We start from the raw sequence: 12219 nt of genomic DNA on the forward strand, positions 1-12219 counted from the left end.
ACAGTTCCACTACCGGGCTTTCTCCTCAACTCTGCGCCTGTGGATCAAAGAGTCATCACGAAAAGTGTTAATTTTCGCAAGGCATCAAGCCCTCGAGAAAGTCACCCATTGTAGGAGGTGATGTCGGTAGACAGTTCGGCGGCGTTGGGACACCATGAGACTCTTGGTATGGAGGCTGAATTAGACAGCCTGGGATACTGATTAGAGGTGGCCGACAGCAGGCTCACAGCAACAACACCTTCGCGGTTAAGAGTGCCACTCAATTATTCTCCCTCCTCCTCGGTATCCTGCCGCCGGAGTGAATCCGGAGTAATCAATCCACTCGAATTGGCCTACAAAGATTGACCTCGTTGCCATCTATCACCGCCCATCCCTCGCACCTCCAAACCTGATTTGTGCAACTCTTCAAGACCATAGCGGTAAACATCTGTTTGGGCTTATTTCCATTATTTCCACCTGGTCAACAAAGCCTTCCATTCGAATTTCGGGTGATTCTAGTCTGATTGGCTCAATAAAGTGGAACCTGTGTGAGTTCTATGATCGGTGTCTGTGCTGTGAATAACATTCCCTAGCCCTCTCCCCTCATCATACTCCCTCAATTTCCCTGAGCCCCCACGGAAGGAGGCACTGCTGGCGAAAGGCTCTTCAAGAATAATCATACTCACTCGAATATATATTTATTTCTGCGGATCTGGGCAATTAACCCACATGCTCCACATCCCCGTTGGATAATCAAACTGGGCGTTTTCGCTTACGGACCACGAAAGGAGGGAAGCCAGAAAGTTTGAGGGAACGCCTGTTGCCAAGGATATCCGCGGCGGGAAAACCTCTTAGCAGTGGCTTTGACCAGTCGAGTATTATTCCATTGAAAAATCTGTAAGCCGCTTCTTAAACGATCGATGTTCGGTTAGCGCCCATGTAATGCAAGGGCTCATCAGACAGGGTGGTTTCTGTGGTTTCATTTGCGCAAGCTCCTTGGCCTAAAAAAAAAAAAACACGCTAAATGGCGGCTCTGGACATTTGTGACCCGGTGAGTCGTCTAGACAGGCACACCCCTTCCTCCCCCCAGTTGACCGCGATCAAACCCGTCACCATGCCAAGGGTGTAATGACTAACTTATTGCGCCATACTCTAGGAACACCCCGACCACGAGGCTGCTCGAACTTCCCTGATCCGAAAGGTCGACTTGCATGTCTTACCAGGTATGCCCTTCCCCAAATCAAAATCTACCAGCTCCGACCTACGATTGTAATCTCGCTCATTGATTCATGAACGCAATCAATAACCAACATGTATTTTTTATTTTAAGGATTATCACTCCTCTGGCTGGCTTGCTTCAGTGAGTTTGGAATCTTGCAGATTGACTGCTAGATGTGCTCACCGCGATGGCGCCATCGTCCTAGACATATTGAGATTGATGAAAACCCATGGGCGTAAATATTGTTTTCAGTTGATCGTACAAACATCGGGAATGCCAAAGTCAGTAAACCGAGTGAGCATCATCGAAGGTGAAACATTCCGGCTAACGCAAAAACCCATCATGCTAGGTTGGCGGGATGGATCACTCGCTCGGCCTACATGGAAACCAATACAACGTCGGTTTGGCCGTCTTGTTAGTAAAAATGATTCACGTCGCTTGAACTGTTGTGGTGCCGCAAGCTCATTCGTCTGGTTGATGAAACAGTTACATAACCTACATCTTATCGGAATTGCCCTCTAATTACATGTTGAGAATCTTGGGAGGAAAAGTCAGTGCAGATTGATAGACTCCCTTCTTATGCCCTCGTTTCTCTTTGCTGATATACTCAGATGCGTGGAACAGATTTGGCTGCCTTTCTTGGTTGCAAGCTGGGGTAAGAATCTAACTCCAGTAGAGATTAACGACAATTACCGGCTCCTAAATGTTACATGCTTTTTGTTTGATTGAATGAATTAAAAAAAGGGGTCATCACTATTTTTTCTGGCTTCATGAAGAATTACGCTTCTCTCATCGTAGTTAGACTTCTTCTAGGTCAGTTTTACCAGGTGGTTTGAACTCAAGCCGTGCAGTTAGATCGTGCCTCCACTTTACAGACTTCTGACACCATCCTTTTTTTTTCTGACAATGGGACTCAGGCCTGTTCGAGGGAGGTTTATTACCGGTGAGCAACTGATGGGTTTTTCAATGCAGCGCGACATCTATCTGACGTTTTTGATCACATCTGCCAATTTTCGGTGGGGGTGAAACACGGCATCCAGGGAATGGTAAGTTGAGAGCATTTGGTTCATTTGGTTCAACCATGCATGTTTCCATGACCATTGACATTGAAACGGGTTTTACTTGACGGCAACAAGGTTGTATATCTGTCGACGATGTATAAGAGGAATGAACTACAACTTCGCGTGGGAATTTTCTTCGCCTCTGCGTCCCTCAGTGGAGCATTTGGGGGTCTTTTGGCCTACGGAATCGAAATGATGGAAGGGGTCTCCAGACAAAAGGGTAAGCAGCATATCAAATCGGAGAGCATCCACTTCGTGGCAATTTTTCCTCTGGAATAAGGCTTAACCTTCTGTTTTTCGCCCTCGTCTGACAGGTTGGCAGTAAGTCTTATTGTTCTTGCATATTGGCATTAATAGATTAACAACTGACCCGTTCAACAATCAAGGTGGGTATTTTTTCTGGAAGGGATTGGAACGGTTTTGATCGCAGCATTTGCTCTATATTACCTCCCAAGCAGCTTGGAAAAAGCCTCGTTCTTAACTCCTGAGGAGCGGGAGTTTGCTGGTGAGTCGATTGTGCGCGTGAAGCACAACCCCGGATTCCTTCACTGACGTACATCCTTCTACGGGCTGGTTGAATTTCAGTGGCTAGGCTGAAATTCGTCCCAAAGCTGAATCAGCCAGCGTTAGCTCTAGAGGGCCAAGAGGGCTCTATATCGTCAGGAGATCAACCGGAAGCTACACTTGATGACAAGACCGCGCCCACTCCTCGCGATCCAACAAAGTTCGAGCAGGAGAAGGCGCTGCCCTTGTTGAACACAGATGGCGGCCAGGACACTGCGCCAGTAGAAAAATTTGAAATGTATGAGGTTATCCGAGCCTTTAAAGAGCCTCAAGTGTGGCTAACCGGGATCGGCTACATGTCGCTCTGCGTCGGACTCTATTCCTATAGTCTTTTCCTGTGAGTCTTTCGAAATGGTTATTGATCTTTGGTGATGCGGAATGGATTGCGTGAGGAAGTTTATACTAAAGCTGGGTTGAACCGATCACGATTTCAAAACTTCAGGCCATCAAGTAAGCTTGGTTCTCCTCCCTAGCTTGTCGCATAGAAGCAGTTACTGATGTCAACTCCCGCTTTCCCATTTTTTTCCAGTTGTGGCAGGAATGGGTTTCCATGGCACCCAGGCACAACTTTATTCATCCTTTCCATATCTTCCGGCTTCCGGCTTGGTTGTGGCTGTAGCGTTTGTCGCTGACAAGCTTCAGTTGAGAGGCCCGATGGTTATCATGCTGCTACCACTGACAATTATTGGATGTACGTGTCCTTCTTCTTCTAGAGTCCGTGGATGACAGGATTGATCTAACTAAGCTTTACTATTTGCAGATATCTTGGGCCTTGTCGCCACTACCAACACTGTTCGCTATGTGGGAGTGTTCTTCATGGCAGCAGGGATATATCCTTCGGTCCCTTCGATCCTTTGTATCCTTCCGAATAACACCGCAGGTCTCACCAAACGAAGCGTCACTACGGCACTACAATTGATGGTGGGTGCTCAAAATGATTTGGGAAGTGTAACCAAAACAGGGAAAAAGCTGACGAGTGCCTCCTCACGTACTATCACCACCTATTAGATTGCCAATTGTGCTGGTTTCATTGCTACCTTCATATACACAGCCGACCAAGCCCCGCAGTACAAGAAAGGACATTCCATCGCGCTTGCTTTCACCTGTTTGGCTTGGGTGATGTTAGGATCAAACTCGCTTTACTGCGCATGGGAAAACAAAGCAAGGGCTGCCGGCCGGAGAGACTCAAATATCAAAAAGTACCAGACATTGGTCGAAGCGGGCAAAACTTCCGCCCCAATTGGTGATCGGGCACCCAATTTCAAACTGACACTTTAACGGGTTAATAATTGTGAATTCTTCGTTATACTATTCAATTTATATTTAATGTTTTTTTTTGTCCCAGGATGGTTTTCTTTGTGTACTTGTATCGTTTTTTGTCTTCCGCGTAAAGCGTTTAGAGCAATATCCCAAAATGCAGATCTGAATTTGGGGAACGTGGTCGTTAAACGCATATAAGCTTGTGAAGGCCAGATTAAAGCCTGAATATGTAAATAGCATTACGTAGACATACTGACACATGGAGGGGATACAAGTAATAGTAACGGACCCAGCTCTAAACCATTTTCAACTGGTGCCCGCCCACCATCCTACAGCATCCAAACAGCCCCAAATTGCGCAATGATCATTGGACTGGCAGAGAAAAAATTCATTGTGCACAGTAGGTCCTCAAATGATCAAGACCTGGTATGAATTCCTGGCCGGGATGCTCCTACGACCGGATTGAGCTAACAGAAGATATCAAGTTAATAGCCTGAGTATGATGCAAGTTTATCTGCTGCGAATTCCTGTTTCAAAGCGATGCATAGTTTGTCAAGTCAGGGATATCTCTTCAAATGATGATCGCCGCCCTTTTTGTCATGAAGCACTCATACAATTACATCAACCAATTGCAAGTGCATTTTAATGGGTAAAATGTTATTATACATTACACATACAATTTGGTTTTGCAAGGTAATGGCCAAGGAGTGGAGAAGAGTCTCCGGGAAATGGACCTCTTAGGAAGATTGTTGCAGGAGTTTTTTAACCTGAGCGAGTTCCCTCTCGTCAACAGAAAGTTTACCGCGAAGTCTATCGATTTCCACGAGGACCTTCAGTTCAGCCCAGTCGAGTTTCCTGAACTCGCGATGGGCGATATCCGCATTGAATTCACCAGCCTCACCCTTATTACAGATCTGCCGGACGATTCCGGGTGGGAATCGGTTTTTGGGCGGTAAGGGTGTGGGGGGATGGGCGAGGAGTTTGTTGTAGAAGGTTTCGACGGGATCAGTGAACACGATCTCATCGTACTGCCATGAATTGATCACCGTGTTAGGAGACTTGGATGGGAGGCCGGACTCGGTGGAGGAGGCGTTGGGGGGTGCTGGATCTACTGAATCGGGCTTGGTAGTCACTGGGCCAGGGATTGTTGTAGGGCCTTCTGCTGTCTCGGGATCGTTCCGAGTCTCGTCAAGCCAGACCTGGGGGATCGAGAGGTTCGGGTCAGGCGTCCAGTCGTGCAGCTTGAGGCCATGTTGGAGCTGGATGGCTTTCTCGCCGGACTCGGCATGGAAGTGAATCTTGATGTAGATGATGAATTCGCCCCAGCCGGTCTCGTTGATCTCGAAGGGCGCCTTGTCGACGACCCGCAGCGGATTGGGATAAGAGTCGTGGAGCTTGAAGCTGACTTTCTTGATGAAGTATGACAGATCGTCGCACCCTCCGATCACGTCTTCCGGGATTACTCGCTCCTCCAGGGTCGCGGAGCCCGGCGGAGGCGAGGTCGCCGACCGCACGGCGACCGTCCAGCGCATGTTGTGGTCCGGATTGGCTATGCGTTCCTCGACTGGTATCACTGCCGCAATGCTACCATAGACGATTGGCCGATGGATGGTAAGACCCTTGCATCAGATACAGCATCACATGGTCAGCCCCACGATGTCAAGAAGACACGATCAGTTCAAAAAATTGCTCACTCTGACGCGTCGTTTGTCGGCCATTTTCGTTCAGGTTGAGGCGGGACGAGTCGAAACGTTCACTACGAGCGCTGCAAATGGCGTCTTACGCGAGTGTCACAGAGAGTTCAGCCACATGCGAGGTATGCCTCAACATCATTTTCGCAAGTGGATCACTTTCTCTTTCCTTTTTTGTAGTACATATAAACGGAGAAGATCGGCACTCTATGTTGTATTTTCCATGAATTCTCTAAAAGTTAAAACAGTGACTATGATAAGAATGTATATTATATATGTATGAGTGATAATCGTGTACAAGACCAAAACATCCGGATCCGACATGAAAAAAAAGAATGAAAGAAGAAATGAGATGAAAGAAACTCACGAGCATGAGATTGTTAGAACAGGATAAATTATACATGAGCACACTACACTACAACATGATTAAAACAGAAAAGAGAGAAAAATTATTGGATGTCCTGTCTCCATCTACTGATGGTAGACGAGTCCGGAGCCGAGCCCCCGGCGTCGACGAGATGACCCTGCTGCTGCTGCTGGTGCTGAAGAAGTTGTTGTTGCTGACTATGGATCTGATACGGTTGCTGGAAGAAAGGGGGTTGAGTGGGGTCGATGGACTGGTTGCCAGGGACAGGATGCGAGAGGTACGGGGTAGGAGGATACATGATCATGGACATGTGATTTGGGAAATGGGCGGTCGGGTGGCTGGGGCCCGCCGGCGGGAAGCCGAAGGCCGCGTTCTGCTGCTCCACTAGCGTGCGCATCATCGCCTCTTGCGGATTCATCACCGATGCGTGCCGGCTGAATCCTAATGGAACATCGTCTTCTTCTTCGTCGTCATTAACATCATTGGCTTTGGATGCGAAGTTCATCACCGACGCATGTGGGTTCATTCCCAACGGGACATCATCATCGTCATCATCATCCTCGTCTACTTCTGCTGCTTGTTGAGGATGCAGCTCGTCTTGAGTGCTGGTCCCTTGCCCTTTTTGAGCGTTTGTCAAGGCTTCGAATTCGGCCTTGGCTTTAGCAGCCTCGAGCTTGCGTTCCCTTTCCTTCTGTCTCTTGATCATAGTCCGTTCACGTTGGAGGGTGCCGGTGGAGGAGTGAGCGGCGCGAGTGACGCCAAGTGGTACGTCATCATCGGCATGAGCTTCCACGTTTCCACGCCCCTCCAAGGCTGCGAGGGTGTCTTCTCTTGCCAGACTCTCGTCAACCACTTGGCTTAGGATCGGACTGCGTAATTTGGCCGGCTCGCGCTTTTGGTCGGTCGATCGGTCTGGAAACACGAACCTAGGCCGCTCGCTTTCCGATGGAGTCACAACGATCTTCTGGCTAGTATCGGGGTCCATATCGAGTCCTTGCGAGCCACCTTTGACGTCTACGGCCACTACAGGCGGTAAGAACGATGCCCGCTGCGCCAGTGGAACGTTGTCGTCCTCGTCCCCATCATCCTCGATCGTGGTGATTCGTGGACCATGATCTGAGTTCTGGCTGGAAAAGAGTCTCGAAGGCGTGGTTTGGTAGGGATTGTTGAACGCAGCGGCTTGACTGGGAAATGAGAATGACGGGTCCAAGGTTGAGGGTGGATGAAGGTCGCGGGATTTCGCACGCAATGTCTCCATAGGCCCGGAGTGTTTCTCTTGTAACGCGTAAATGCTCATTGGCATCCTTGATGCACGATATGCCAACGGAACATCGTCTCCATGGGATGATGAGCTCTCTTTCGACGGACGTGCGGCCTCGGACGGCATGGAAAGGAAGGTTGAGGCTCGAATGCCTAATGGTACCATATCGCTTTCATCAGATGCGACAGAGCCAATTGGGCCCTCAGATGATGCGCCATCGTTGGTGAGATCGATCGGTGGATGCTGTTTGGAGAGCAGGATCGAAGCCCGGATACCCAATGGAAGTTCCTCATCGGACTCCTGAGAAGAGGCCGATCGAATCGGCGATCGTGCCGATAAATGGGCCGATCCAGTCGTAAGTTTGGCTCCAATGTGCGAAAGTGGCCGGTTGTCTTCCTCTTCGGGGTCAACGCCAACCTTAAGAAAATTGGACTTCCGACGGTATGAAAGAGGCACGTTATCGTCTTGCTCTTCATGTGGTTGCAAGTCGGTTTGGAGCAGGTAAGATTGGCGGCAATTTTCCGCAGTCGAGTTCAGTAGCAATTCCTCTCCCTCCTCGTGATCTTCGCTTCCGGGCACGCGGGGACTTGTCATCAGAAGGTTGGGGGTATTGCCTCGAGTTCCAAGGGATAAAAAGGCGGCTTGACTTTGGACGCTGTTGGGACGAACCATGTTATGGCTCTCGAAAAGATTCGGCAAAGGCTTATACTTCATCCCTTCAACTTGCATCTCAAGTTTACGAGCCAAGGTATCCGCGTTTCCGAATCCAACATCATCTTCAAGATCTTCAAGATCCAACGAGGGCGGCATGATTGGCGTATGGCCTAGCGATGATTCGTTTGCTTTGTCCTTGAACCAGTCGTTCATATTACTGACCATGTTTTCACTCGGATTCATGGGCGAGAGCAGGACAGGGAGAGGGATCGGCGCTCTTGGCTCAGGAATTGGAGGTGCTGCAATGTAATAACAAGGCCATCTCGTGGCATCAGTCTCGATAGTCACGATCAAATTGCTGGAACGAGCCCAACTTACGTTCAGTTTCTCTCTCCAGTAGCGCATCCCAATTGTCCAGGCGAGATAGGCGATTGTTGACATTGTCCATGCGCGATAAGCGGTTGGTAATCCGATCCTTAGACTCATCATTTTTGACCTCTTCATCGGCACCTTTCTTTTTGCCTTTCTTCTTCGCCTGTTTCTTCGCCTCTTTAGCTTCCGTCTTCGACTCTTCCTCCCTGAGTTCCTGCTCTTCTCTCGCCTTGATCTTCTTCAATTTTTCGAGTTCAGCTTTCATAACCATGTCCATTCCAAACACACTCTTGCGAGCTTTGGATGAGTCGATTAAAGCCTGACTGAATTTTGATTGGGTTGTTTGCAAGGCTTGATTGGCCAAATGCATGGGCGAACTCGAGCTGTGTGGAAGCGTTACCCGGACTTCAGGGACGACATCAACTGCCGAGTAGATCGAGCCTGGTCGACTAGCGTCCTCTGGTGAGAGATGCTGATTAAACACTTTGGCTGAAGGGTTCGCTCCAAAAGCCCTATGAATATGAGATTCATGCATCAGATCAATTGTAATATTTGTTTGCATCATTTTGGGAACATTTGACTCACATTTGCTTGGCTTTTTGGGTGCCCTTCCTCGAGTTTAATTCATCTATCAAGCTTCTTCCGTAGAGTTTACCGGCCGGCCTAACATTTTTCAATCTTTGAATTTCCTCGAGTTTGGCTTGCTCAGCCAGAGCCGCTTCATCCGCGGCAGCCATTTCCACGTCGGGTTCCTGAACCTCTTCGGGTTCCGGCTGAGCTGGCGTAAGTGGGATCGGCATGATCAGAACTAGCGGCTTAAGAGAAGCAGGAAATCTGATTCGTCCATGTTCATCATATATATGCGTCTCAGTTGCGCTATCTCTGTCATCATTTACTTCTAATTCATTCTCGCCATCATCTTCATCCTGCTCATCATCACGAAGAGAGCGGTTTTCGAATGCTTCCGAATCGTCGTGAAGACTCATGCCTGTAGGCGTTGCTTGAGAAAGTACCGATGCGACTTTAGGATCAAATCGACTCGTGAACTGTTTAGGAACTCCGAGCGAGAATTCGCTGCCCTGTTGGCTGTGGGCATTCGATCCAACTTGATTAAGCAAGGTAGTCTGGTGATCCCTGGTAGTCCCTTCAGCGTCTTTGCCCGCCTGGGATCCACTCAAAGAAGAGCTAAGTGGATTTGGGACATCGTAGGTCATGTCCTCGCTCTTCCGCCCCTCGAGCATAGCAATTGACTTCTGGTACCGTTCAGCGATATCGGCCGATGTCCTGCCTTTCGGTTTGGGCTCAGAAATCGAATTCGGACCGCCCGGGTTGGGGGAAATCGGGCCGGAGATACTGTCGGTGTCAATCTCGGAGTTAGCCGACGCCTTTTTCGCTCTGACTGGCTCGACGTCGGTGAGAGACGGATTGGTCATGCTGGTGGCAGACTTGCCCCGGTGGTGTAACCGCTTGACGAGAACACCTTGGAGGGGGTTGAGACTGAACCGACGGTTGGACGGTTCATCAAGAACACTTTTCGCCCTTCCCCGAGCCGGTAACATATCGACTGACGGATTTCCAAGAGTCTGGATGGCACCAGACGCCGAGTGCTGGCGTGTCGGTACGTTTTTGGAGCTCGTGGACCTCAAAGCGCTCATCGAAGCTCGACCAACAGCCCTGGTTGGGGAGAGTGACTTGGTGCGTAGTACGGACTTTCTTTTATCCATGCGGAGAGGGTCATTGGGGTTAATTTGAAAAGCGGCTTGTTGAGTAGTTAGAGGTGCCCGACCGCGGAGAGCGGCAAGTTGCTTGGTTGTTGATGATTTGGTCTGTCGACATCGCAGGCGGGTCTCTTTTAATTCCATTACTGATTGCGGGCGCAACAACTTCCTGCCTTCTGGGTCGCATCCGAACCTCTGGCGGAGCATAGCTTCGTCATCAATCACTGGATTCAGTTCGTCAGGGTTGTTGTTATCATCAAAGAAATCGGGGGTTAGCGATTTTCCGGCTTTTTGCTCGTCCGCGGTCTGAAGTCTAAGCTCTGAGAAATGGAAGTCGAACATATCCGATTTGACTTGATGACGATCAGCAAGATTTTCAGGTACGTGACCAGTCCTAGGCTGCGTTTTGAGTTCATGAGCGCTATCCGGTGATTTCGCAGCTCCTAAGTTGCCAGAGAGTACCTTATCTAATCCCCATTCAGAGAGAACTTCAACATCATTATCGAACGGATCGATTCCAGATCTGGAACCAGTGGCTTGTGCATCTTCGATTATTACTGGTTCAGAAATCCTTCGGGGGTTACCCGGGACTGTTGTGGCCAGCCTCGAAGCGCCAGTCTCTGAGACGATCCCAAAGCCACTCAAGCTTTTGCCAGCAGGCGACTTGGGGGAAGAAAGTAATTCCAGACCGGAGAAGAAGTCGAGCGGCTTGGAGGGAAGGCTTTGACGGAATGGGATAAAAATAGCCGAATAGGGCGCTTGCTTGAGATTTGATAGGGGTGCGGAGATAAGCTCTTGAAGAGACCAATCTATTCCGCTGGCCTGATTGTCTGGAGTGCCGTCGTTGTATTCGATCAGGGCGGCAGCCAATTGGAGTCGATTGAAGGGGACGGCGGCGCGTGCGGGTTTACTCTTGCTAGCATTTGAGGGGTGATGGGACTGAAAGATCGATGGCGGACGTTTCTCTCGAGATGGGTGTGGCTGATTGTAGCTATCTCGAGGATGCTGATGTGGTCTGTCGGATTGAGAGGGTGGTCGATCGGATAACATGACCATCGTGAAACCCAGAGCCCGAATGGATGTGCAGCCTCAGGGAGGTTGGGGGCGTGATCTGGTAAGACTGACTAGCCGTCTGGGAGCACAAATATGAAATGAAATTAGCATGGATCTGGAGGAGAGGCAAAAAGAAGATACACTAACGGTTATTGTTAGTATGTGGATGAAGAGGAGCCTTCGGGAGTACTTTGCTCAAGCCGGTTCAGAGGACGAGTCTCATCAGGGTGGATGGGTCGTGAGTGAAAAGTGCCGAAGAGCGCCGACGAATTGTTGAGAGCCAGTCTACTGATCCCAAATGTGTCTTTCGAAGTTTTCCCAGGTGGATGGTCGTGAAACAGCCATCGACTGCATGCGAGCTCCCAATCCGGAGTGTCCCCACTGGCACTGGGGCGAGTCGACGCCAGGTAGATTTTTCTGAAGATCTGCTGGAGGAACTGCAAAATAGCAGATCCAACCAAATCAAGACCCAAGCAGCCGTCCTGGATACATACATAATCACCAACTTGGCAAAGTCCCTGCGAGGCTTTGCCGGAGGGACTGAGAGGGACTGATGCCCTATCAGGAATTCTTGTGTGACTATATTTTGAGTTTTAGTGGTACTCAACTTTGAGTGCCCAAAACTCAACCTAGATAATTTGCTATAATTTTAATTTATGATTGGCTTATATACTGTCTTTCTTTTGGTAGAATTCAAGAGTATATCCTTATTGTCTTTTATTTCTCTAATACCTTGATTTCTTCAGATGATGACCGGATCACACGGAAAATGTCCGTGGGCACTCATCCGAAGCGTGTTTTTTTTTTTTTTGCTTTCTGATTAAATTATTTGAAAACATTGGAGGACTTCCTGTCAAGATCTGGGAGTCTCCCAGAAACAATTTAGATCCCAAAAAGCTAGATTTCCCTGCAAAAATCTAGACATTTTGGGTCTAAATTGATGTCTGCAAGGGTATCAGATTCCACAGGAGGTCGTCCATTGAGTGAAGAAATATTTAATTTGGAAACTATGTAAAACAT

The 12219-nt window shown here is 48.9% G+C and overlaps 3 protein-coding genes across 3 annotated transcripts; 1 reads left to right on the forward strand and 2 right to left on the reverse strand.

The window, feature by feature from the left end:
• Positions 1-1003: 1003 nt before the first annotated feature.
• On the forward strand, positions 1004-4101 carry PtA15_6A760 (uncharacterized protein; the record flags this gene model as incomplete). The annotated part of the gene is made up of 18 exons (XM_053170500.1): positions 1004-1030; positions 1136-1202; positions 1310-1339; positions 1451-1479; positions 1548-1612; positions 1685-1748; positions 1823-1853; positions 1943-2011; positions 2116-2141; positions 2239-2244; positions 2335-2479; positions 2574-2580; positions 2646-2764; positions 2845-3160; positions 3266-3273; positions 3353-3514; positions 3584-3744; positions 3832-4101. The coding sequence occupies 18 exons, from the start codon at positions 1004-1006 to the stop codon at positions 4099-4101; spliced, it is 1602 nt and encodes a 533-aa protein (XP_053021685.1).
• Positions 4102-4820: 719 nt separating this feature from the next.
• PtA15_6A761 (uncharacterized protein) lies at positions 4821-5801 on the reverse strand (the record flags this gene model as incomplete). Its single annotated transcript, XM_053170501.1, has 2 exons — positions 4821-5702; positions 5778-5801. 2 exons carry the CDS (start codon positions 5799-5801, stop codon positions 4821-4823), a joined length of 906 nt encoding a protein of 301 aa, XP_053021686.1.
• Positions 5802-6223: 422 nt separating this feature from the next.
• PtA15_6A762 (uncharacterized protein) lies at positions 6224-11202 on the reverse strand (the record flags this gene model as incomplete). The annotated part of the gene is made up of 3 exons (XM_053170502.1): positions 6224-8355; positions 8435-8940; positions 9014-11202. 3 exons carry the CDS (start codon positions 11200-11202, stop codon positions 6224-6226), a joined length of 4827 nt encoding a protein of 1608 aa, XP_053021687.1.
• Positions 11203-12219: the final 1017 nt, after the last annotated feature.

This window comes from Puccinia triticina, chromosome 6A (assembly GCF_026914185.1).
Source record: "Puccinia triticina chromosome 6A, complete sequence".
In the NCBI taxonomy this organism is placed as follows: Eukaryota; Fungi; Basidiomycota; class Pucciniomycetes; order Pucciniales; family Pucciniaceae; genus Puccinia; species Puccinia triticina.